General features: G+C 42.5%; 2 protein-coding genes across 6 annotated transcripts in view; both read right to left on the bottom strand.

Moving 5' to 3' along the window:
- The window catches only part of LOC307013659 (uncharacterized protein), a 467,775-nt gene that overhangs the window by 51,741 nt on the left and 389,663 nt on the right, over nt 1–26,371 (bottom strand). The gene's annotated exons all lie outside the window — the stretch shown is intronic.
- LOC307046876 (uncharacterized protein) lies at nt 1,794–25,406 on the bottom strand. 5 transcript variants are annotated; one of them, XM_079693541.1, is made up of 7 exons: nt 24,144–25,406; nt 12,288–12,365; nt 11,949–12,026; nt 5,192–5,248; nt 4,891–5,028; nt 4,535–4,783; nt 1,794–2,328 (listed from the first exon to the last, which is right to left on the bottom strand). In XM_079693541.1, exons 5-7 carry the CDS (start codon nt 4,985–4,987, stop codon nt 2,042–2,044), a joined length of 633 nt encoding a protein of 210 aa, XP_079549667.1. In that variant the 5' UTR covers nt 4,988–5,028; nt 5,192–5,248; nt 11,949–12,026; nt 12,288–12,365; nt 24,144–25,406; the 3' UTR covers nt 1,794–2,041. The 5 variants fall into 5 exon arrangements, 4 of the variants coding, with proteins under 4 accessions (XP_079549667.1, XP_079549666.1, XP_079549668.1 ...); XM_079693540.1 differs by having other exon boundaries at nt 4,891–5,025; XM_079693542.1 differs by lacking the exons at nt 11,949–12,026; nt 12,288–12,365 and having other exon boundaries at nt 24,144–25,405.

Below are 26,371 nucleotides of genomic sequence, written 5' to 3'. Positions count from 1 at the left end.
CGACCCCAGCCGTACGCTCTTCAAGGATCTCAATATCCTTCTTTTGGGCCCGCATCTCCGCCTCGGCGGTCTCAAATGTTCTATTTGTTTCCTCTCTGAAGCTATCAAGCCCTTGCTTCATATCTTCTCCGTGTTTGTCCATATATTCTCTCAGTTGTCCCATTTCTTCACGTACTCCTCTTAGATTTTCTTCCATCCGGCTGCCAATTTGATCCAGTTTAGCATCCATGTTGTGCTGGGCTTTCTAAAGTTTATCCCGCATGGCATCTAAGCTAGTCTGCAGCGCCGACACCCAGCTAGATTGCTCATCGTTGCTAGCTTTAGCTTTAGCGTTAGCCGTTAGCGGCTGACTGTGTTCCATCTGGACCTGCATCTCTCCCGGCTGGTTTTCGGCTTTCGTCTTTTTCTCCATTCCTTTCTTATTTACTCATTTGCTCATGACCTATTCTTCCAACTTCGAATCACATTTATTGGGGTTTTCTTCCTTTTTGAACTTATTTGGCCAGGAGCTCCTCTTCTTAGCTGCTTATCGCCTCATGTGTAAACCGCGTCCAATGCCTTTTTTAAGTCAATAAATACACCTATTGTGTATTTCTTTCTTTCTATAGCTGTTGTAATTTATTCTGTTATTTTCATTAAAGCTAAAGCTGTAGATTGATTTTTCCTAAATCCATACTGACTCTCACTCAATAACTAATTTTTTTCAATAAAATTATCAAATTTTCTGACAAACAATTTCTTAAGGACCTTTGAAAATTGTGAAAGCAAGGACACTGGTCTGTAGTTGGTAAATTGGCTTTTGTCCCCTGTTTTAAAAAGTCAGATAACTTTAGCTATTTTCATGCTATCTGGAAAAATACCTGTCTGAAATGAAAGATTAAAGATGTAGCTTAGCGGTTTAATTATGCAGTTAATAGTCGTTTTCACTATGGTCATGTTGATCCCATCACTATCTGTCGAAGTCTTATTTTTGCATTTGTCTACAATGGATGTAATTTCAATTTCGTTTTCGAATAGTCTTTGCAAGATTAGGTCCGACATTTACAAAAAAATTGTTAAATTCATGTACCACTTCATTCATGTTTTTACAACCTTATTTTTGTCATCACTGAAGTGACTGGGCAGGCCAGTGGATACAGATGTATTGGTAACACTTTACGGTAAGGGTACATGAATCATCATGAATTCATGCATGACTTAATGCTTGAAAAAGCATGAATTAATTCACGTAGTACTCATGTAGTACTTCATGAACTATCAGTAATGTACAGGTATTAATGGTATCTCATGCATGACTTAATGCAGGAACAATACCTTAATTAATGCATCAACTAAGGTATCTCAATCATTATTACTTCTGAGTTATTAATGATGTTCATGTCTTCTTCATATAGATCTGCAGTTAAAGTGTCAGGCCAAAAAACGGACCAGTCACAGCAATTCCAAGTGTTGTAATCATGAGCAACTAAGCATGACTTTGTCATTACTTCATCATGTTTGTGCCCCTTCAAATAAAGTGGTGACCCGGTCGGTCGGTCATAGCAGTGCATGTATTCTGTTGAATTCAAAGTGTTGTAATCATGATTAACTAAGCATGACTTTGTCATTACTTCATCATGTTTGTGCCCCTTCAAATAAAGTGTTGACCTATTCCATTGTTTACACTGATAAATAACATACGATTAATGGTGGTATGAAATAGAATGTATTAAGCAATTCATGGGGTGGGTTGGAGAAATGGTAGTAAGGTCACTGAATTTACACAAAAATGTACTGCAGATTTTCTGTTTATTCAGCAAAAAATACTTTTATTTTCTAAAACAGAATATTAATTGAGTGCAACAGGGAGAGATGGGTGACACCAGAATCACTGGAGTGGGCTGTTATGCACCGGCAGGCCTGCCAAGCACAATTAGCACCATGTTACACAGAACAACAACAGTTTAACCCATCTAGGAATATGGATTTTCATAACACAGAGATCCGGTTCAAACAAGGAGTTGGGTACTTAAGCATGAATTCTGTGAATGTCAAGTAAAGATCAATTTTCCTTGTTTTGGAGAATTGCTGAAGCTGTAGGCTCCTGCTCGCAAAAGCCCCTACAGGTTTCAGCAAATCTTTTGATGCTGTCCTTCCTCTTGAAGCTGGACCTCAAGGTTTTGTACGGCTCTGGATTTACGAAGGCAATTTCAGCAATCGGCGCCTGATACACAATTGTATTGCGATCCACACCAAGCCTGGTGTATGCAACAGCTTTGCTGATGCCTTCCTTTTTTACCATCTCCAGTACCATATTGTACCGGCGAATGGAGTGGTCTGGCGTTTTCACTGTAAGACAATAGAAAGCACAAAATGAGCTTGTTCAAAGTAGCAGTGCTGCACATTGATTCACAATTTCATATTTGCTACATCATCAAACTCTTACACAGTTCAGTCAACTTTAGCACCCACTTATGCACAGCAAGTACAGTACAAATTGTGCAGAAATAGTAAGAATACAATAGAAAGGTAACTGCACACTGGAGTCAGAGCTCTCTTAAGTTGCATTAGCAATGTTTCAACGCAACACAAGTCCAACTCAAGAAAGCCCTATAGGACCACACTATAACTACCTCCCTGCACTCAAATGACCTCCATAAAATGAAGTGCGGGATCAATGCAGTTAGCAGGGTTCTCATTTTTACATTTTGTCAGGTTTATTCACTTTAATTTAATGAGTTACTACAAAATGATACTCTTGACTGTTATCTGGTAAAAGTGTATGGGAAGCCAGAGCTTGTACAGTATGCTTACCAAAGATTTTTGTTAGAATGACAAATGCCACTTTGTAAAAATATGTAATTAAAAAAGTTAGTGAGGACTGTGTCTTCACGCTTTTCATAAAACACCAGCAGAGTGGGGTGTCTGTCGAGCGGTAAAGGATCCATCTGTTAGCTGACTGCACTATATGTGCATATAGATGCTAGTGGGAATCAAGTAAATACACAGGCTAGGATCATATGTGTGAGAGGCAAAAGGACACATACAGTATGTCCATGACGACTGTAATCTTTTAAAGAGAGACTGCGAGGTTTAGATCCAGCTACCATGGCAGACTTCCGACAAACAAACTTTTTCACATCAAACACCCATAAACTGACACAAATTAATCCACGGATGCCCATTTGGTTCAAGATGTTGTCCCAGGGTCCCCCATCTGATAGGATGTTACTTATAGATGGAATTATAGTGAAAATAAATCAATCCCCTTTTTGCAAGTAATGTATTTGTAACAAAGTTGACACAACACCTCGACAAGCAAGGCATCTTTCAGCTTCTGTGGTAATGGCTTTCACCTGCTTATGGTGGACAGTAGCATGTACATCTCTCTTAAAAACAATTGCCCTCTGCAGTTGTGTGTAGGGATGCACCGAATATTCGGCCACCGAAAATGATCGGCCGAAAATGGTTAAAAAGGCCCTTTCGGCTTTCGGCACCGAAAAAATATCACCAAATGTCAGAGAACAGGGTTACGTTGATCATACTCCGCATATTTGTCCGGGTGTTTTGATTTCAAGTCGTGGAGTAATTCCTAAGTGGTGAAAGTCTTTCCAGTTAAACCCCTTCGAGAAATGTCAGCTGAACACGTTTTACAAATCGCAATCCGCGTCTCTTTCTCTGATATTTTGAAATATCTCCAAGCGGCAGACATGTTGGCTGTGAGCCAGCCGCGAGCATGGTCGCGCACCGTGCTTGTCGCTGCGTTTTGATTACGTCTAAGGACAGAGGGTGTCGTATTGTCATACTGATATTCTGTACAAACTGTGAAGTCCACTGAGACAAATGTAACATTTGTGATATTGGGCTATATAAATAAACATTGATTGATTGATTGATTGACGTCATCACAAGAACACGTTAGGTTACCAAACGTATAGGTGCATTTGTTGTTGTTAAAGGCCTGGCTGTTACAGTCTTTATTTACACTAGTTTGTTGTAGGCCTACTGGCCTAGATGTTTATGCAGTTTTAAAGCACCTTGGCTTTGACTGAATGCACTTTATTGTAGTTATCCTACAGAGAAAAGAAAATGCACTTGACTTGGAATGAATGTACTGTATGCATTCAAAAGTGCTGAATAAATGTTTTATGGACCGATAATAGTGATTATTATTTAAGTTAAGTTTTGCCATAATCATTTTTTTTTCCATAATCAGGTAGCTGAACAACATTGGAAAGAAATGTTTACATTACATATATATATTTCTATTAATCATTTTCAGCCTTTCGGCATTCGGTTTTCGGCCAAATGTTTCCTATTTTCGGTATCGGTTTCGGCCAAGAATTTCCCATTCGGTGCACCCCTAGTTGTGTGACTTTTGTAATACTTTGAAATGACAGGCTACTATTGAGGACTTTGTCGGGGATAGGTATAACATGTTTCTGCAATCTCGGTGGGTCTTTCTATTCTATATCAATATTGATTAAGTGCTAAGCCAACCTCATTTTGGAGTGACAACTGTATCACTTGAGTTTTTGAAAAAGTCAATACATACCTCGCAAATGTTTCAGTTTTTTCTTGTCCGATTTGCGCTTGAGCTTGCGCTTAGACTTGGACTTGGACGTGGACTTCTTCTTGTGCTTCTTGTCCTCAGATGATTCAGAACTTGATTCAGACTCGGATGAATCGCTAGATGACGAAAGGTACGATTCATCCGAGTCCTCTTTCCGCTGTCCAGGTGGTTGATCTCCAGGTGGGATCTTCGTGGCTAGCTTGCCTCCCCTTTCCTTTCTGACTGCAAGAGCTACACAAAACAAATAAAGTAATTATTTCCTAATAACAGCAATTGTTTCATTACAATCAACTTATATGTACATTTCTAAACTTGTAATCTCCTCAAATCATCTTTACCTTCTTTAAGTCTCTCCCTGAGAAAATTACGGTCCTCCGTTAGAATATTAACCCATTCTCTCAAGGTGGCAATCTCCTGATTTTGGCCGTATATCATTTGCTGAGCCTCCTGCAGAGCTGTCTGTAGACTGGGGTCTTCTGAAACAAATGAAGGCCTCATAATTAAATACTGTTACATTTTAAACTTTTGACAATCTCCCTCTCCTTAACCAATAGCAAAATGGCAAATAATCAAAGCAGTATAAAACCACACCTGAGCACTGTTTGAATTAATGTAGCTGGCTGTGAAACACATGCCTACCGTATTCTTGTGCCTTTTCTGCAGAGGTTCCCGGATGCTCCGACAGAGGTGGAAGCACTGTACATTTTGAATGACAGATAAAAATGACAACTTTAGAGAGATTATATATTTGCTACGGATGATGTCAGTGTTCTTTTTTTGCCAGTCATGCATGTTTATGTCCAAGTAGCAGCCAGGTCAATGGTACATTTTGGATCGGGAGATATAAGAACCATTACTACAATCACATACAACCAGCTTTTTTTGTTATTATCAGATAACATTTTATGTTTGGGGATTCATTGTGATTTATAACAACTATTAAGTAGTATTTATCATAAAACACAACACACAATGCTGAGAAAAGTCAACATTACATTAAAAAAATTACAGTAAGGGATGGAGTAAAATTAATCTTGCAATACATACAGCACTCACGACATAATAAACCAGAAATACCCTTTTCAGCCCATGGCGATGTATTTGCCCGGTTGTGTGGAGGCTGATGCACAGAGGGATCTGTGTAGTAATATTAGAGACAATGTGTGACGATTCTCATGTTATGTCACGTTTATAGTTTTGTAGGTTTGGGTGTTTTTGCTGTTTTCCATGTCATCTTTTCCTTTGGGTTATTGTCTGGTCCTTTTCCCTGTGTTTTTCCTCTTGTCATTAGTTTCCCTGGTGTGTCTAATTGTCTGATTATGTTCATCTGGGCCCCTGTGTTTTCTCCTCCCTCCTCACCTGTGTCTTGTTGTGTGAGTAGTCTTGTGTGTATTTAAGTTCTGGGTTTTCTGTCTGTCTTGGTCGGTTCGTCTTGTTCCCTGACTAGTTCTGCGGTGAGTGTTCTGTTTGTCATTGTACACATATATCATAGCCTTGAAATAAAGGAATTTTCAGTTTATATCTGCATTTGGGTCCTGCTTGTTTCACAAACCGTGACAGTACGAACCGACCAAGAAATGCTCCCAGCAGATCCGTTCGAGTCGGAATTATTACATTTTTCCTTTTTTTTGGCTAAGTAAGTAAGTAAGTAAGTAAAGTTTATTTATATAGCACTTTTCACAGAAAGGATTCACAAAGTGCTTCACAGTGAGATCACGATAAAAAGGAGAATACATGGTGTAAAACAAGGAACACACAGCTACATATACACATCAAAACACAACATCAAAACATAAAACAAACTGTCAAAAAGAACCTTCACCTTTACTAAAAGTCTGTCTAAACAACAAGGTTTTCAGCTGCTTTTTAAAAGGCTCCACAGAGTTTAAAGTGCGCAAGGAAAGTGGCAGCGCGTTCCACAGTCTGGGGGCCACTGCTTGAAAGGCTCGATCCCCTCTGGTTTTAAAGTGCGTGTGCGGAATGACCAGCAGGCATTGGTCAGAGGATCTAAGAGAACGTGCAGGATTATAAAGTTTCAGCAGCTCAGAAATATAGGCAGGGGCTTGATTATTTAGAGCTCTAAAAGTGAGGACTAGTATTTTAAAATGTATCCTGACACTGACTGGGAGCCAGTGTAGTTCTGCTAAAACTGGTGTGATGTGCGCTCTTTTACTAGTGTGGGTTAAAAGCCTTGCAGCAGAGTTTTGAACAACCTGGAGACGATGAAGATCCTTCTGGCTCAGGCAAGTAAAGAGACTATTGCAGTAGTCTAGGCGGGATGAAATAAAAGCATGAATGATCATCTCTAGTTCCACCTTTGATACTAAGGTTCTCAGCTTTGAGATGTTCCTCAACTGGAAAAAGCAGCTCCTGATCAGTGTTTTAGTGTGTTGTTTAAATGACATGGTTGAATCAAAAACAACACCTAAATTCCGAAGACTTGACTGGGTGGACGAGTCAAGGCTACCCATGTGGTGGCTAATAAGAGGGATCCGGTTTTCTGGAGCAATGATCAGAGTCTCTGTCTTGTCCGAGTTAAGTTGGAGAAAGTTTTCACTTAACCACTGTTTGATGCTCGTCAAGCAGCTAGTTAAGGAGGACAGTTTGTGTAGCTCAGAGTTTTTGAAGGTGCAGTACAGCTGGATATCATCCGCATAAAGATGGTAGGAGACATTTTGGAACTGGCTAATTAGCTGTCCCAGGGGAAGAATATACAATAAAAACAGAATCGGCCCTAAAACCGAGCCCTGTGGTACACCACATGTCAGGTCAGCTGTTTCGGAGAAGAACTCGTTGGAAAACACATTAAAAGTTCTTTCCGTAAGATAAGAATCAAACCATTTTAAAACCAAACCAGCCAACCCTAAATCTTTGAGTCTGTTTCTCATAATGCCATGATCAATAGTGTCGAAAGCAGACGAAAGGTCCAATAAAACCAAAACAGTGTATTCACCAGAGTCGGCTGCCATCATGATGTCACTGGAAACTCGAATAAGGGCAGTTTCCGTGGAGTGATTACTGCGGAAACCGGACTGAAATTTATCCAGGACGTTTTTTCCCTTAAGGAACACTGTAAGTTCCTCTGACACTATTTTTTCTAAGATTTTGGACAGAAAAGGAGGAGGGTGTACAGCAAAGTTTAAATTAAAAAGCACACAGCTATGATCACTGACATGAAGGTCCTCCACCTGCACATTCCCAACATCTAGGCCAAGTGAAAAAACAAGGTCCAGAGTATGGCCCTTTGTATGTGTTGGTCCACTGACATGTTGGGTGAAGTTAAAAGAGTCAGTGATGGATAAAAAGTCAGTAGCTGTGTTACAAGAGACATCATCAACGTGAATGTTAAAATCTCCAATGATTAGGACCCTCTCCAGTTTAATAATGGAAGATAACAAGTCTGTGAAATCATTAAGGAAGGTACTCACTGTGCCAGGAGGACGGTAAATTAAAACACAATAAAATGTGTTTAAAGTCCCAACTCTGATAATCTGGGACTCAAAGGAAGAGAAAGACTCGGAATTTACCAGTCTGCACAGTTTGCTGTCGCGATGCACAACAGCGAGTCCCCCACCACGGCGTTCCATGCGAGGCGACCCGATCACAGAGCAGCCGGGAGGACAGAGCTCCTTTAAGTGAAAATAGTCCTTGTCCCTCTGCCACGTTTCAACAAGGAACATAAAATCCATGTTCTCACTCGAAAAGAGTTCATTAAGAGTCAGGGATTTGTTGGAGATGGAACGAGCGTTCAATAATGCCATCCGGATCGGCACTGACAGATCAGCTGTGGCCACAGCTGACTGTAGAGGGACTGACAGCAGGCACCTGTTGCGATGACAGGAACTCCAGCGAGGCCGGGCAGTCCTTCTCTGGTCGGGCAGAACAGTCCGGCGAAACACCAAAGACGGGTCCATAATCCCATCCACGAGCGGCCAGGGCGGAGAAACGTGTGTGACAGGTGAATAAATCCATGACTGGGGGATCAGTGGAGCGTCCGCGGCCATGTCCTGGAGGGAAATCGGTCGCAACCAGCGAGTATGTTCATGGCGACTGGACCCAGGACCATCAGCCCGAAAAGCTCGCCTCCTCGATACCTGTACGCCACCTCGGCAACCCCTTCTCCTGGATTTCTTCCCTGGCTTACCTGGACGCCAGTTTGCGAAGAGAAGCCGGTACTCAGGTGAGGAGGAGGAACACACAAACGGTGGCGGAAAAGTTTGTCGGTAGCCCTCCCGGGAGTCAAAGGGTCTTTCCATGGACGCTTTAATCCGGAACAAGGACCATCGGTCATAAACCATTGCAGCAGAGATACATCCATTTAGAGGTGAGGTTATGACAAAAACATGACAGATAAAAACAGCGAAAAACGGGTGGCAGCAGGAGCAACAATAGCCAAGCCAAACAGAGGCGCCATGTTGTGTGTGTTAGCACAGTGTGTGTACGTCAAGTAACTCCGGGATGCACGCTCGGATAGATAGAATAGAGCGCCCGGAGTTCAGCAGCGGGAGGCTGTGTTGTCGGAGGCGCGCCAGATGGCTAGAGAGAAACCAGGTATGGTGAAGTTCTTACCTGGCTGGATTTCAAAGATCCTAGCTGTGTGTGATTCCCGGCCTGCTAGCCCCAGGCATGCTAGCTCCCTGCCTCCCAATTCCCAACCTGGCCCCATACGCCTCGGTGGGTTCCATCTGCAGTCAACCCATGCTTCTGCCCCAGTTCCTGCTCCTGTCCAGGAGTCATATTCTGGAACTCGTCTGGCTTATCGAGGTCCACGGAGTATTCAGGTGGCTGCTAAGAGGAGGAGTCGCAAACCAAGCTAGCAGCTCAAGCCCCAAGAGCCATGGTTCCAGCCCCAGAACAGGCCCCAGCAGCCATGGCTCCATGCTCCAGTACCGGCCCACGCAGCTTTGCTTCCATACTCCATTACCTGGCTTACACAGCCAGGGTTCCGGCTCCAGAACCGGACCTTACAGCCATGTTTCCAGCCCCAGACCCGGACCTTACAGCCATGTTGCCGGCTCCAGAACCGGACCTTACAGCCATGTTTCTGGCTCCAGAACTGGACTTTACAGCCATGTTTCTGGCTCCAGAACCGGACCTTACAGCCATGTTTCCGGCCCCAGAACCGGACCTTACAGCCATGTTGCCGGCTCCAGAACCGGACCTTACAGCCATGTTTCTGGCTCCAGAACCAGACCTTACAGCCATGTTTCCGGCTCCAGAACCGGACCTTACAGCCATGGTCCCGGCTTCAGTGCCGGCTCCAGTAACCATGGTCCCGACTCCGGCTCCTCGTCACCTGCTGACTCATCGGCCGACGCCAGCTCCTCGAGTCCTGTCGGCGTACCGGCTGACTCCAGCACCTCGTCTCCGGTTGGCTGTCCGTCCGACGCCAGCTCCCCGGGTTCTGTTGGCGAACCAACCCACTCATGTGCCGTTGGAGGTCCCGCAGGCTACTCTTCTGCCGGGGGTCCTGCCAACTCCATGTCTTGGCACGTTGGAGGTCCCGCAGACTACTCTTCGGCCGGGGGTCCTGCCAACCCCATGTCCTGTGCCGTTGGAGGTCCCGCAGACTACTCTTCTGCCGGGGGTCCTGCCAACTCCATGTCTGGTCCCATTAGAGGTCCCGCAGACTACTCTTCTGCCGGGGGTCCTGCCAACCCCATGTCCTGAGCCGTTGGAGGTCCCGCAGACTGCTCTTCTGCCGGGGGTCCTGCCAACCCCATGTCCTGTGCCGTTGGGGGTCCCGCAGACTACTCTTCTGCCGGGGGTCCTGCCAACTCCATGTCTTGTCCCGTTGGAGGTCCCGCAGACTACTCTTCTGCCGGGGGTCCTGCCAACCCCATGTCCTGAGCCGTTGTAGGTCCCGCAGACTACTCTTCTGCCGGGGGTCCTGCCAACTCCATGTCTGGTCCCGTTGGAGGTCCCGCAGACTACTCTTCTGCTGGGGGTCCTGCCAACCCCATGTCCTGTGCCGTTGGAGGTCCCGCAGACTACTCTTCTGCCGGGGGTCCTGCCAACTCCATGTCCTGTCGCGTTGGGGATTCCGCCGACTGCTCTCCTGCCGGGGGTCCTGCCGGTCCTTTGTCCTCTTCCATGGGGGATCTTGCCGACACCGGCTCCTGACCGGCCTCCGGAGCTGTCTGGTCTTCACCCCTCCTTGGACTCTGCCTTGCCCCCTGGCCGTCCCCCCGAGATTCCCTCCATGGACTCTGCCTTACCCCCGGGCCGTCCGCCCGAATTCCCCTTTTTGAACTCTGCCTTGCCCCCGGGCCGTCCGCCCGAATTCCCCTTTTTTGAACTCTGCCTTGCCCCCGGGCCGTCCGCCCTCCACCCGTCCTCCAGACCCCCTCCACCCACCCTACTGGACTTTTGTTTTTTTGGGACGTCTGGAATCCGTCCCTTGAGGGGGGGGTTATGTCACGATTCTCATGTTATGTCACGTTTATAGTTTTGTAGGTTTGGGTGTTTTTGCTGTTTTCCATATCATGTTTTCCTTTGGGTTATTGTCTTGTCATTAGTTTCCCTGGTGTGTCTAATTGTCTGATTATGTTCACCTGGGCCCCTGTGTTTTCTCCTCCCTCCTCACCTGTGTCTTGTTGTGTGAGTAGTCTTGTGTGTATTTAAGTTCTGGGTTTTCTGTCTGTCTTGGTCGGTTCGTCTTGTTCCCTGACTAGTTCTGCGGTGAGTGTTCTGTTTTGTCATTGTATATATATATATCATAGCCTTGAAATAAAGGAATTTTCAGTTTATATCTGCATTTGGGTCCTGCTTGTTTCACAAACCGTGACACAATGTATTGTTAGATTATATTACCTTTATTTTGAGCACCATACACTGCATTGTTGCGTGGTTACTATCATTAATTCATCCTAAGCATTACCCAATCGTAAAAGTCACAGCTTTTGTTTCTTTTTAATATATAAAATATGAGTTGATTTCATTTGGAAACCTGAAATAATTTCACAATAGCAATGTCCATCTGATTAAAAGGATGATACTAAAAAATAAATACTAGTAAATAGTCATTTAGAACAATCTCTTAAAATCCAGTGCTTGTAACAAACCAAACACTGATAACTAAAAGCTGATTGCCCAAAAAAGACAATACAAATTAATACTTAAACTACTAGTAAGATTATATTAAATCAATGTTGATTAATTACAAACAATATACACACAATTACAACTTTTTCTTTGACAACTGTTTGAAGTTATTAATTCAAGCCTGCAGCTTGCTAGGCCCTTTAAGCTAGTGACGTGTGCCACTTACACTTATTCTATTGGAAAAAACTGATCAACAAAACATGGCAGCTCCAAAGACTGCTTTAGCAGGTGCAACACATATTGACTTAAAGCAGCACTACAAAAACAACACTGTAGGAGCAATGTAGGATACCTTTTACAGGCGTCTTGGCATTAGCATGTTTTTTCTGCGACTTCCTGTTCTTTTGTTGAGGCTGTTGCACAGACAGGCCTGGGTGGAAGATTAGACAAGACAAATCACAAGAATAAGTCACGATCAATATCACATATCATTGTTTATTATATGTAATGAGTGGGAGTAGGATAGTCAGGATTCCCATGTTCAGAGTCACTGAAGGATGAAATTAACCAAATGTATCTGAAAGTTATAACATCTAAGATATAATTACATTTCAAATGTCTAAAATTCAAAGGTAAAGTATTAATGTTATGTCCAATTTGTAAACAACACTGTAGGAGCAATGTAGGATACCTTTTACAGGCGTCTTGGCTTTAGCAGGTTTTTTCTGCGACTTCCTGTTGTCTTATTGAGGCTGTTGCACACACAGGTCTGGGTGGAAGATTAGACAAGACAAAGCACAAGAATAAGTCACTATCAATATCACATATCATTGTTTATTATTTGTAATGAGTGGGAGTAGGATAGTCAGGATTCCCATGTTCAGAGTCACTGAAGGATGAAGCTAACCAAATGTATGTGAAAGTTATAACATCTAAGATATAATTACATTTCAAATCGAGTATTCAACTCAACCATGTAATAATGCTATTTATTACATGGCTTAGTTGAATACTCGATTCTGATTGGTCAATTCAACGTGACACGTTGTTAATCCAGAACAGACAGACTGCTGTCAAGGATTTATTGACCGTTGTTAAGGGAGTAGCATGAAGCTGCAGCATCGGAGGCTGCACTCCCAGACCCGCACTCACAGGACCCTAGACCCTAGTTGTTTTGCAACATCGCCACCTAGCGAGCAGGAGACATGAATATGAACGGCAACGCAGAGAGTGTGAGTAATATGAACTGTTTTTAAAGTTTTATTTGTTTAATATTAATAACAATTTTGGTGTCTTGAAATGAAGTGTGATTAGCTTACATTAACTATGATAGTCTTAAGGCAATACAAACAAACATATGTTAGCTTATGATAGCTTCTAACAGTATTAAAAGGCACACAAAACAATTATTCGTTACCTATAGCTTTCGGCAAAACCATTATTAGCAAAAGCATTAGCTTCGTTAGCATTTTGATTATTTGTTTAATGAAACTGTAGCGTGATTTTGGCAAGCCCAACTAGGTGTCAATTGGACAGCAATACAAGCAACACGTGCTAAATGTCTTCTGTTAGCCTATGATGCAAAACCAACTGTTAGCCTTTTTGTTTACATGTTGCCATGTTTTGTAATATTGCATGAGGTGTTTTAGTCAGTTATTACGTCGGTCTATTCTGTAGGTTAGAATCTGTCGTGTCAGAATCTAACAATTAGGCCTAATTTATGTTTGTCTGTGAAATGATCGGTGTTCACTCCTCTGGGCACTCGCTCCGTGCCAGGCTTGGGGACCTGTTGCTGGTGGCTTGCACTATTTTATTAGTTAAAAATAAACAACTGTTATGTTCTTATCCCTCGTTTCGCCTCCCTGCTTTATGTTACAGCCCAGGAGATGGGTTGTAACACATATCTATGACTGGTATTGGGTTTTTCTACTTTAGTTTCAGCAGATGCAGTACCCCCCGACAGAAGCCATCGGCGTGCCCCCGACAGAAGCCATCGGTGTGACCCCGACAGAGGCCCTCAGCTAATCGACAACAGCGGATTGAAATTGCATGTTTATCTTTTGCAGCCTGGTGCATAAACACACTTACAGTTGTTTTTCAGTAATCTAGCACCTCTTTAAAGACACATTTAATTTGATTCATTTCGAACGTGTAATACAATAAGAATTATGATACTGTAGAAACATAAGCGGTATCAAATTGATAAACTAAATATTATACTATTATATTATATGACACATTTAACCCCACGCCTTCTCCTTATATAAAATAAATATAATAATAATCACAAAAACATGTGTAACTAAATTCAAAGTTTGTTACTTTTTACTTTTACGTTACTGATACTTGCAGAGCTTCAACAATAGACCAGCAAACCTGACGTTAAGACATGACCCTGGCAAGTAAAATAGTGTCTTTAACTGAAGGAAAGCCAAATAAAAGGAGGACAGCCAAGTTAATTAAATGGCTACAGAAAAAAAAACTTCTGAAGAAAAAAAAAAGATACAGATTATGTCAAAAACGCAATGAAGCTGAAGAACACAACTCAACAGATGTCTATAGATGGTATGTATTAACCAGTGGCGAGCCGGCAGGGGTAAGATATTTTACAAAATAATATTTAAAAACATTAACAAATCTATATATTTTTTGTTAAATATGTTTCTTGTTATATTTTTCATTAGTTTTACCAAAATAACTTGATTTAATTTTAGTCAAAATAACATTTCCAAATAAATAAATCCTTCTAAATCTGCCTATTTAGTTTCTGTTTGAATGTGAAGGGTTACATTAAAGAAGCTAGTCTCTGCGAGTTACTGGGTGTTTCTCAATCGTGAGTACGCTTGCTTGGTAGCACATTTTTGCCGAGCATCTTGCTTCAGAAGCGAGTCAAGAATACTTCCTGGCATTCAGAAAAAAAGAGTGGAACAGGCTAGCAAGTGTGCAGGTGTGCATCATATGAGAGGCCCCGCCTTACATTTTCCGCAACAGATTCTGGGAAATGTGTCCGTGCGCAAAGCATTCTGGGGATTTTAAGACCACGGAGTCTACTCATGTGCAGCCTCGATATTTCTCCAAACAGAGTACGCTGGGCTCGGTAGATTTCCAAGTATGCTGGAGATTGGAACAGTACTTCGGCGGCACTCGATGATGTAGTATGCTTGAAATAGTGGCTCGGTAGCAGCTTTACTCGCGATTGAGAAACACCCACTGAAGAAGTGTACGCTGGCGCGACTAGCTGCCGCTGCTCTCCGGTTGCCGCTGCTCTCCGGTTGCCTTTTTTATTGTTTTTACGATTCTCTGTATAGCTTGCAGCAGATCACCTATCTGTGGCGAACGGGATACTGGTGGTCTCTACTCTGGGCTACTGTCAAAACGATCTAGACTGTTCAAATTTAGCGTGTTGGCGTTCTACTCACCTGAGTTACCTGGCCACTGCTACTGCTGTTCGGTGGACGTACATCTGCCCGTGCATCATGTGGATCTACAAACTCGCTGTGAGCTCTGTGCTCCTGTGGACTATCCTGTCCATAGTGATTTATCCAGCGTCATCTCTGATCCAATATATGAGCACGGAGCTCCTCCAGTTTCGATTCCTCCGGCTTGATCCCCCGCCTGTACTGCACTACTTCCCGGACATCGCCCGCCGTCCTCATCGGAGGTACACCCATCGCGGAGCCGGACGAAGTGTCCACATCGATGACTCCACTGCTATCAACTCCATCTGGTCTTCCACCCGCCGTCGCCCTCGGAGAACCATCCGTAGGAAGGTGGATCACAGCTCGTTAACTCGCCTGGCTAGGTCGGTTAACGTTGGCTTCTCCAACCAGCAGTCCGACGTCAACTTTGGCTTATTTAACATCCGCTCCCTCACTGGCAAGGGATTACTTCTACAGGACCTCCTCCGTGACTGCAAGTATGACTTCCTTTGTCTAACAGAGACATGGCAACATCCTGATGATTATTCTCAGTTAAACGAGTCAATTCCCCCTGGGTTTGTTTACACCTGTCAACCCCGTCTCACCGGCAGAGGAGGCGGTCTCGCGATATTACACCGCGAGACTTGGAAGGTCTCAGCTGTCACCGTGCCAGTGTCACGCTCATTCGAGTCTGTGGCTATACAACTAAATGGACCTACTCCAACTATTTTAGTCATTATATACCGCCCACCCAAACCTAACAAGGACTTCACTGATGAATTCACCACACTTCTCACTCACATTTGTTCACTCTCATCCAATATCATTCTGTTAGGTGATGCTAATATTCATTTGGACAAAATTAATCTTTCTCTCACTAAGGACTTCATCTCATGCCTGGACAGCTTTGGTCTTCAACAACATGTTGACTTCCCTACTCATTCGAAAGATCATATTCTGGACATAGTCTGTTGTGCTGGTGTCACTCCCCTAAACTGTTCTGCTGTCTGTCTCCCCATCTCTGACCACATGCTCATTTCATTTAATTTAAGTCTGTCACTGTCCAAAATCAAACTGTCACGCACTATGTCCTTCCGTAATATCAAAAACATCAATGTAACCGACCTCACAACTGGTATTGACTGTTTTCCCACCATCACCCCCCCATGTACCCCGGAACAGCTGGTTCTCTTGTATAACAATGGTCTCCAGACTCTGTTAAATTCACTTGCCCCCCTCAAATCCCGGACTGTTTCATTCCCCCACTCTGCTCCCTGGTTCACCCCCCACCTACGTCAGCTGAAAGCCGAAGGTCGTCAGCTGAAGAGGCTTTTCAGCAAAACCGGACTCACCATACACAAACAAATGTACCATACCCACATCCTCATATACAAAGATGCCCTCTCCTCAGCCAAATCCCAATATTTTACAGCAAAAATTACTGCTGGTGCTGGAAACACCAGGGCCCTGCACTCAGTGGTCAACAAATCACTCCGCCCCCCTGATTCCCTCCCCCCACACTTTTACTCCACTGACCACTGCAACTCCCTGATGTCATTTTTTAACACAAAAATAGACACCATTCACCAGCAACTGACCCCTGACACGTCCAGTTGTCCACCTCCTTTTGTCCCCCACCCCCCCCTCTCTCTACCTCTCTCCTGCTTCGAACTCCCCTCTGCTGCGGATTTATCCAAAATCATCCGGAATTCCAAGCCATCCACCTGCCAACTTGACCCCCTCCCATCCTCCCTGGTTATAGCCTCCCTCCCCTCACTGCTGCCCCTGATAACTGCCATTATTCACTCCTCCCTCACCTCTGGTTCTGTCCCCTCAGCCCTCAAAACTGCAGCTGTCACACCGTTATTAAAGAAACCTGGTCTAGATCCCAACATCTTCAACAACCTCCGCCCCATCTCCAACCTACCTTTTCTCGCTAAAATACTAGAAAAAGCAGTGGCATCACAGATTCAGACACACCTCACCAACAATAACCTTTATGAACAGTTCCAGTCCGGTTTTCGCCCCTGTCACAGTACAGAAACAGCCCTCATTAAAATCACAAACGACCTCCTGATAGCAGCTGACTCTGGACAATTATCCATCCTCATCCTCCTTGATTTAAGTGCAGCCTTTGACACCATTTCCCACTCCACCCTCCTTGACCGACTTACATCCATTGGCTTATCTGACACACCCCTAGACTGGTTTCACTCATATCTCTCCGGCCGTACTCAGTTCATTCAGTTAAAATCATTCATATCCCATCCCTCCCTCATCTCCTCCGGTGTCCCCCAGGGCTCTGTCCTTGGCCCCATCCTCTTCATCATCTACCTCCTCCCCCTTGGACAGATTTTCCGTAAACATAACATCAATTTCCACTGCTATGCGGACGACACCCAGCTATACGTCTCCTCCAAACCCTCTTCCACCTTCCCACCCCCCTCCCTCTGTACCTGTTTACAGGAAATCAAATCCTGGTTCACCTCAAATTTCCTAAAACTCAACAGTGATAAAACTGAGGTAGTCCTCATTGGTTCAAAACTCACACTCACCAAGCAATCCAGTTTTACTCTCACCATCGACAACTCCCCGGTTTCCCCCTCCCCTCAGGTCAAGAGTCTGGGTGTCGTCCTCGACAGCACCCTCTCCTTCCACACCCATATCAACAACACCATCCGGTCTGCCTATTTTCATCTCAGAAACATCAACCGCCTCCGCCCCTCACTCACTCCCCACAGTGCCGCTATCCTGGTCCACTCTCTCGTCACCTCCCGCTTGGACTATTGCAATTCCCTTCTCTATGGTCTCCCCCACAAACACCTACACAAACTCCAACTGGTCCAAAACGCTGCTGCCCGTATCATCACCAGAACCCCTGTCATCAGTCACATCACCCCTGTACTACACCAACTCCACTGGCTTCCCATTAAACACCGCATTGACTACAAGATCCTCTTTCATACTTTCAAAGCCATTCATAACCTCGCCCCCCCATACCTGTCTGACCTTGTCCATGTCAACATTCCCACCCGGTCTCTTAGGTCTGCCTCCTCCATCACTCTCAAAGTTTTCCCAGCCCGTCTCTCCACCATGGGGTCAAGAGCCTTCAGCCGCTCTGCCCCTCACCTCTGGAACTCCCTCCCCCCTGATATTAGAAACATGGACACTATCACCACTTTCCAAACTCACCTCAAAACCCACCTGTTCAGGCAAGCGTATGGCTGACCTGTGCTGCAAGCTGTATGTTTTTAGTAGTTATGTTTTTAAACTGTGTTTTGCTTTTAACTATGTTTGTAAAAATTGTTTTTAACCTTGTTGTACGGCGACCTTGAGTGCCTTGAAAGGCGCCTTATAAAATAAATGCATTATTATTATTATTACTGTGAAGACAGGAGCTGATGGACGTCTCTATGAAGTCACAGAGGTATTCCCTATCTTTATTCAAAATACCTTTGTATTGTGTTGCCACACGGACCCTTTAGTGGGGACACTTAGCTCTAGCTCGTCATTCCTGCTAGCTTGTCAGATAGAGCAGACGTGTATATTCTCTGTTGTTGTTTAATGGATAATAAAGAATGGAACTCCATTCTAAACTAACCGCCTCCGACTCTGTTTCATCGGCACTACAAGCGTGATATTTAAATTTGAGAGCATACTTTATTGATTTATTTCCCTCAAACCTTGTCCTCACACTCAAATAGTGCCTGCTTGCACTTAGATTTGCTCTGCTTTTGCTCAAACTGTACGCTTGCACTCAGATATATTGCTGCTTGGACAGATCTCCTGTGTTCCAGTTGAAAACCTTCTCCTCGCACTCAGGCTGCTTCTGTGCGCTCATGAAATGTCTGCTCTCAGATTTCTTCTGTGCGCGCTTGGATAATAGGAGGCCAGGTGTCCTTGCGGGTGCGTTGGCTTTACTTATTAAAGCGTCCCGTAAGGGCGGTTACTATTTGGTTCACTTGTTTAATTTACAACTTCTTTTGGGGGGGGGGGGGGGGGGGGGGCAAGAACAGTTGGTATATATTTATAAAAGGGAGAAGTTAAATCAAGCAATCTGATGTTTTTTAGCTGTGATAATGAGCGTATATCCCGGGTATAATTGTAGTTACTTTTCACAAGTCAGTATCCCTCCACGTCTGAGAAAAGCTACAACAGTTACGTCCGTTACGAAAATAACTAACTAACAAAGCTTAAGATGAAAACATTTAAGGTTAACTTCGACCTCCGGGATGGCCTAACTATGGAGGAGTGGATTGAGAAGTGCCTATCTCCAGAAAAAAAAAAACACCTAAACGACGAGAATGCTGTCTGTCTAATATGTTCGCTAGCTGTTATTGTTGTTGCATAGCAACCACCTCGCACTATGTTTTAAATTGTGTATGATAGAATGATCACACCGGTGACATTTTTTTTTTGACTTGTAAAATCATCTTTTAAATTGACAAACATGATATGTATAATTCGTGGCACAATTCAAACGGGATCGAAAGATAATCTTTCTCTCTCCATTGACTTCAATGCATAACTTTTCCGAAATGAGGTCCCATGGAGCTCCCCCGGAAAGGGAGGGACTTCGCCACTCTATATATATACTAACAGTGCTTTCCCTTCTATGTCAATGGATGTTATACTGCCGCCTAGTGGTAACATATGCATCGTAGCTATGCATAAAGCCGGATCATTACAAAAGGTTATTGAACATTTTCCATGGTTACATGGTTTTGAAAGTCCAGTAGGTAACGTTCTTACTAATGGCACCCACACATCCCCACACAAGTCCATGCGTATAATTAACTGATGAGTTCAGGCACATTTTTGACATGCAGTCAGTTCAGATTTCATAAAGTATTTGAAATCGATTAAATATGTTTTTGCTTAGTCACACAATGGTTATAGATTGATGGCCAAAAAAAGAAATTTTGCACATTTTAAAGGAAAACTATAACACAATAAAGTATGCAAAAGTTGAAACACTTAGGCTATTGGACACATTATAATTGTGAACACTTGTTTACACAATAGCCAAACTACATAGGCTACTGTATATAGTATTTAACTGTATTATAGAAGGTTAACTGTTTTATTTTTGGTCCAGGGTACGCCGACATAAGAGCCACAGGGGAAGAAAAACAACCAAAACAATCAGAACTGGATCTATCTTTGAGAACTCAAGATGCAGTTTAATTTCATGGATGAAATTATTCTACAGGTAATCCAGATCATACATTCAGATCAGCCATACCATCATAGATTTTACTGGGATTGTACTGCAATCCAATATTAAAAAGTCTGTATCATGACTGCATTTAGAAGGCTTTATGGCTCTAAGATGTGATAGCAGTGAGTGGAGGGTGCACAAGAACCCCTATAGTGCTTTCTGTTTATTTAATGAGTGAAGGTGGTAACCAACCACTGCATCTTTTTTAGTCTGTATAATTCCTATGTTGTGATTACACGAAACATTTAATAAAAAGGTAAATTGTCTTCCTTGTCAGGTTTTCACAAGGCTTGCGAATGAGGCAGGTTGATATGAAGACAGATGGCATAGCGAAAAGCTCAACAACTCTCTCAAAGATGGCATCCTGTGCAAGAAAAGTCTGCAGACATGCAATGAGGCGACACAAAAAAAGGACTGGACAACGCCTAGGAGATGAAAGGCAGATTGTTGTCATTGACGAGAGCAACTTTCGCCATAAACGAAAGGTAGACAGTTCGGCTAAAAATTAAGGCTAAAGTATCTGATATGTCATTAAAAAGTCATAGTATATTATTCCATACATTTTATGAGAAAGGCATAGTATAGTATGCCATGAAAATCTGTCATCTTGGAACAGTAGCATTTCACCCAAGCCCAAACTGAAACTTATAATTCAACATTTTGGTTCAAGCTAGCAGGTGTTTGTAGTAATGCTTGTGAGGCTTAAAGTCCTACTTTTTAACCCTATCCCTTGGAAAAAACGCCCTAAAGAACCCAAAATGAATCAGGAATAGCTCCTCAACGATAAGGATGATATGCATATATCTGGTCTCACTTTAAAGGTAAGAAGCTAAGGAATATTAATCAATCGTTAGTAAACTAAACTATATTACCATTACAGAGAAAATGGAGAGGCAATGACGGAAAAACTATGATTTTCATCCTTGCCTGGTATAAAAAAATCTAAATTTCAAAGGCAAGTGATTAGCTACTCTTTGTGTTAGGAATTGACATGCAATTGATACTTTTCCGTCGCCAAATTAGTGATAAATAAAAATAGTATACTCATGACAACAAGCTGTATAACTAAAACAGACATTTTAATGGGGAAGTTTTAATGAGACTTTTTGTATTTACAGTATGGTCGTGGGAGAATAGCCAACACTTGGGGGCGCAGAAAGTGGGTTTTTGGAATGCTTGGAGTGAAAGGAAAAGTTCGAAGACCTATATTGAAGCTGGTGAAGAGGAGGTCCCGCAACCACCTACTTCCGTTGGTGGTGAAGCATGTGTTCCCTGGGACAGTAATGATTAGTTATGAGTGGGGGGCGTATAGGGGTGCTCTCACCAATTTGGGCTATTCACACTTCACTGTGAACCATTCAAAGTGGTTTGTTGATCCTGTTACTGGAGCTCACACTCAGCATATAGAGAGGGCATGGTTAACATACAAATCAATAATTTGGCGGCTTAGGGGAAACCGAACTGAGAAACTTTTGAAAGAACATCTTGCAGTTATAGAGTGGACTTACTGGCTTGGAAACAGGCATAAGGAAGGACCTCTCGGCCGTTTACTGAAGGACATTCGGGTCATGTTTCCTTGATTGAACCACCAAGAGCTCACTGACTTCAGACATGAAGAAGATGGATGTTTTGCGAGCAGGAGCCTACAGCTTCAGCAATCCTCCAAAACAAGGACAATGGATCTTTACTTGACATTCACAGAATTCACACTTAATTACCCAACTCCTTGTTTGAACCGGAGCTCTGTGTTATGAAAATCCATATTCCTAGATGGGTTAAACTGTTGTTGTTCTGTGTCACATGGTGCTAATTGTGCTTGGCAGGCCTGCCAGTGCATAACAGCGCACTCCAGTGATTCTGGTGTCACCCATCTCTCCCTGTGGCACTCAATTAATATTCTGTTTTACAAAATAAAAGTATTTTTTGGTGAATAAACAAAATCGTAAAATCTGCAGTACATTTTGTGTAAATTCAGTGACCTTACTGCCATTTCTCCAAACCACCCCATGAATTGCTTAATACATTCTATTTCATACCACCATTAATCGTATGTTATTTATCAGTGTAAACGATGGAACAGGTCACCACTTTATTTGAAGGGGCACAAACATGATGAAGTAATGACAAAGTCATGCTTAGTTAATCATGATTACAACACTTTGAATTCAACAGAATACATGCACTGCTATTACCGACCGACCGGGTCACCACTTTAGTTGAAGGGGCACAAACATGATGAAGTAATGATAAAGTCATGCTTAGTTGCTCATGATTACAACACTTGGAATTGCTGTGACTGGTCCGTTTTTTGGCCTGACACTTTAACTGTAGATCTATATGAAGAAGACATGAACATCATTAATAACTCAGAAGTCATGATGATTGAGATACCTTAGTTGATGCATTAATTAAGGTATTGTTCCTGCATTAAGTCATGCATGAGATACCATTAATACCTGTACATTACTGATAGTTCATGAAGTACTACATGAGTACTACATGAATTAATTCATGCTTTTTCAAGCATTAAGTCATGCATGAATTCATGATGATTCATGTACCCTTACCGTAAAGTGTTACCGATTTATTTCCAATAACATTATTTAAAATTTTCCATGTGCCCTTGATATCATTTTTCTTTCAACATATTATTATAATATTCTCTTTTTGCTTGTCTCATTATAACTGTCAACTTATTTTGATATGCCTTGTATTGCTTTTCAATTGCCTTTGTCCTAAATGTTATGAAGTCTTCATAAAGGTTATTTTTCTTGCAAGCATTTTGTAAGCCTTTGGTTATCCAAGGCTTTTGATGATAAGTACCTTTATATGTACGGAGTACAGTGGGACAATGTTTGTCATACAGTGATATGTAGATTTTTAGGAAGGACTCATATGCAGCATTTACATCTTCTACATAAACCCCTCTCCATCCTTCCTTTAAGAGGTCACTCTTAGCACTCCTAGCAGTCCCTTACCCTGACATATCTACTGCGAGTCTCTTCCTTCTTTTTCTTTAATTGCCAAACATATGCTACAAATACAGGTAAATGGTCGCTTATGTCATTTATTATTAGCCCAATCTTAGCACTGTTTTCCATGACATTTGTAAAGATATTGTCGATCAATGTTGCACAAGTTGATGTTATTCTACTGGGCTTAGGGGATAAAGCCCCCTGCTGTACAATGCATCCAGGAAATCAGAAGTTGTTTTGTGTTTAGATACATTTAGAAGATCGATGTTAAAATCCCCACAAATAATACATGTTTTATTTTCATTTAGGCCATCCATTAATATTCCTAAACTATCTTTAAAAAGCTCTAGATTTGATCCTGGTGCTCTATATGCACAAGTCACAACAACATTTCTCTTCCTTTCCATTTCAATTTCTATAGTTATGCATTCCATTAAATCATCAGTCACAATTGACATTTGTTCAACCAGTGTGCATTTTAGGACGCTGTCCACATAAAGAGCCACACCCCCTCCTCTCTTATTGGTTCTGTTGATATGGTGTAGCACGTAACCCTCAATTTGGAAATCAGTGACTTCGTCTTTATTTAACCAAGTCTCCGATATTGCAATTACTTTGAATTTACTTTTAAATGTATGCAGGTATTCAGTGATGTTATTAAAGTTTGCATACAGACTCCTGCAGTTGAAATGTATTAAATAAAATGTATTTTCAAGTCCAACATTGTCATTAAATTGATCATCGGTATAATATTTACACGAGTCACTTATATGATTAAACACATGATTCTCTGAATCGACATCATAATCAAAATTATACATGTTATACTCTGTGTTGTCAAATCTGGAAAAGATTCCGAGTGGCTCAGTCATTTATGTGTTGTTATTGTTGTCCATGTACGTCTGCAAGGAGTTAACTCCCTCCACACATACCTGTTCATTCCTTTGCTCTTTCCTGCCGATCAAGCGAGTCAATTAATGTCTTTACTTCCGACATCAGCTCACATCCTGGGGTTCTCCGGTTCTTGGAGCGTTGTGTCTGCCATCCTGAAGCCTGAAGAGTAGACTCCAAGTCCGGTTCTCCTGCTGGACTCTCCATGTTGACACCATACTCCAGTAGACCCTGTGCCGCATCTTGTGGGTTGTTAAACAACCTGACTTTTCCGTTTTTTTTCCTCGAATAATTTCAGTTTAGCAGAGAACAGAATGCGGGATTTGATGTTTCTTTCCTGGAGCTGCTTCCTTACTTGTCTGTAATTTGCGCGTTCCTTGAACACTTGGGTGGTGAAGTCCTCATCAAAGAAAATCCTGCAATCTTTCACCCTAATGTCCTTCTTTGCCCAGGCGGCTTTTAGCACCCTTTGCCTCACGTTGTAGTTTTGGAAGCGGACTATTATTGATCGGGGACGGTCGCTGTGCCCAGTGAGATGCCCCGTTGCCCGGTGCGCTCTCTCAATGGGAATTTTGCCGCTCACATCCAGTTTCTCACGTATTAAGTTTTCCACAAAGTCCATCATACTATTTCCCTCACATTTTTCGGGCACTAAATAAATCCTCAGGTTGTACCGTCATGCCCGGCCTTCAAGTTCCTCACATTTATTTTCCAGTTGCTTTTGCATGCGTAAACTGTGAAGGAGTACTTTTGTCATACCGATTTCACGGTCTTCATTTTCTGCGATTCTTAATTCTGCTGCATCCGCTCTTATTTTCAGCTCTCCGAAGCCTTCTCTCAAGTCGTTTATTTCCTCCTTCAATTCTCCAAAATTCCCAGCAGTTTCCATGCGGAATTCTCTGATTTCTTTTAATATTTCAGAGAGGCCTTCCCCTCCCTCCTCAGGTATATTTGCCTCAGGCGGATTCATTGGGCCGGCCTGTTTCTGTTTTTCTTTCTGGCTGAAACGTGTTGACATTTCCCTTTCCTTTTTCTTTACCTTCTGAAAGAAAAAAGTATTTGCGCAGTCAACCCGCCCTTTTGTTACACTCTCAGTTCCCGGATTCCTACAAAAGAACTCAATTGTTTGCAGCGTGTTTTCACCTCCGCACCAGCTAGGCAGCCATCTTCCCATACTTAGATCGGTTAAACAAATACGATTCTATCAATTTAAGTGTTTGTGAAGAAAAGTTAAAACTGGAAAGCTTAGATATGAGTATTTTATGATTAACAGTTTCAAAAGCCTTTTTTAGGTCAAGAAACATAGCTCCTACAACACCACCTTTATCCATTTTTGATTTGATTTGGTTCTGTGAAAAAACAGTTGGCGGTCTCTGTTGAGTATTTTGCCCTAAAGCCAAATTGCATTGGATGCAGAGAAAATCTACTAGTGTTTAAATGGTCAATGATTTGCTCAGACACAAGTTTCTCAGCAACCTTTGACACTGTAGGGAGGATGCTGATTGGCCTGTAGTTACAGGAAGACATGGGGTCTCCACTTTTAAATATTGGGATAACCATAGCCGGCTTCCAAACACTTGGAAACATTCCCTGACTGAAGGAGAGGTTAATCATTTTGGCAATAGGATTAGAAAGTGTTGTGCTGAGATCTTTTAGCATAACCACGTCCATGCCAAGTATATCCTTTGTTCTCGATGTATAAGAGATCCAATCACTTTTATAACTTCAGATTCAGTGATATTTCTTATGCTGAAAGGCGGCTCAATTGTATTAACATAACAAAAATGTGTGCAGTCAGGTGAGAAACACTGTGCAATTGTTGCAACAGAATCAATGAAGTAGTGGTTTAAAACTCCAGCTATGTCAGCTGGATTTTTTATAAACTTTCCATTGACTTTAAGTTCAAGCTGTTTTCTTTCCTTATGTGTATTTCCAGTGAATAGTTTTAACTGTTTCCAGATCATTTTAGAATTACCCCCTACCTTGTCTATTATAGTCAAGAAGAAGTCTGCTTTAGCCTTCCGTAACTTCTTAATGACTTTATTCCTCAGCATAGCAAAGTGATGCCTGTCATGGCTTAATTTAGTTTTGATTGATTTTTTAGGACTAGATCACGTTCTTTCATCAGCTTTAAAATATCGTCATTTATCCAAGGGACAGTGTTTTTCTTATTTTTCTGCTTGAATTTGCAATTTAAATCTCTGATAGTGCTCTCTAATGTTTTTGAGAACATTTTACTGTCGTCTTTGGGGTCTATTCCCAGCAAAAG

The sequence above is a fragment of the Notothenia rossii genome (assembly GCF_949606895.1).
Source record: "Notothenia rossii genome assembly, chromosome: 7".
NCBI classification, from domain to species: domain Eukaryota; kingdom Metazoa; phylum Chordata; class Actinopteri; order Perciformes; family Nototheniidae; genus Notothenia; species Notothenia rossii.
Note: the sequence above shows the minus strand (reverse complement) of the source record. Positions and strands in the feature narration are given on the sequence as shown.

Bases quoted from the DNA above. Each gene is read 5' to 3' on its own strand.
- LOC307046876 (XM_079693539.1), bottom strand. From the start codon at position 5,050: ATGAGGCCTTCATTTGTTTCAGAAGACCCCAGTCTACAGACAGCTCTG. The intron at 4,784-4,890 runs GTAAAGATGATT...TGTTTTGTGTAG, and splicing joins CAGGGAGAGACTTAAAGAAG to CTCTTGCAGTCAGAAAGGAA. The intron at 2,329-4,534 runs GTATGTATTGAC...ATTGTCTTACAG, and splicing joins AAAACTGAAACATTTGCGAG to TGAAAACGCCAGACCACTCC.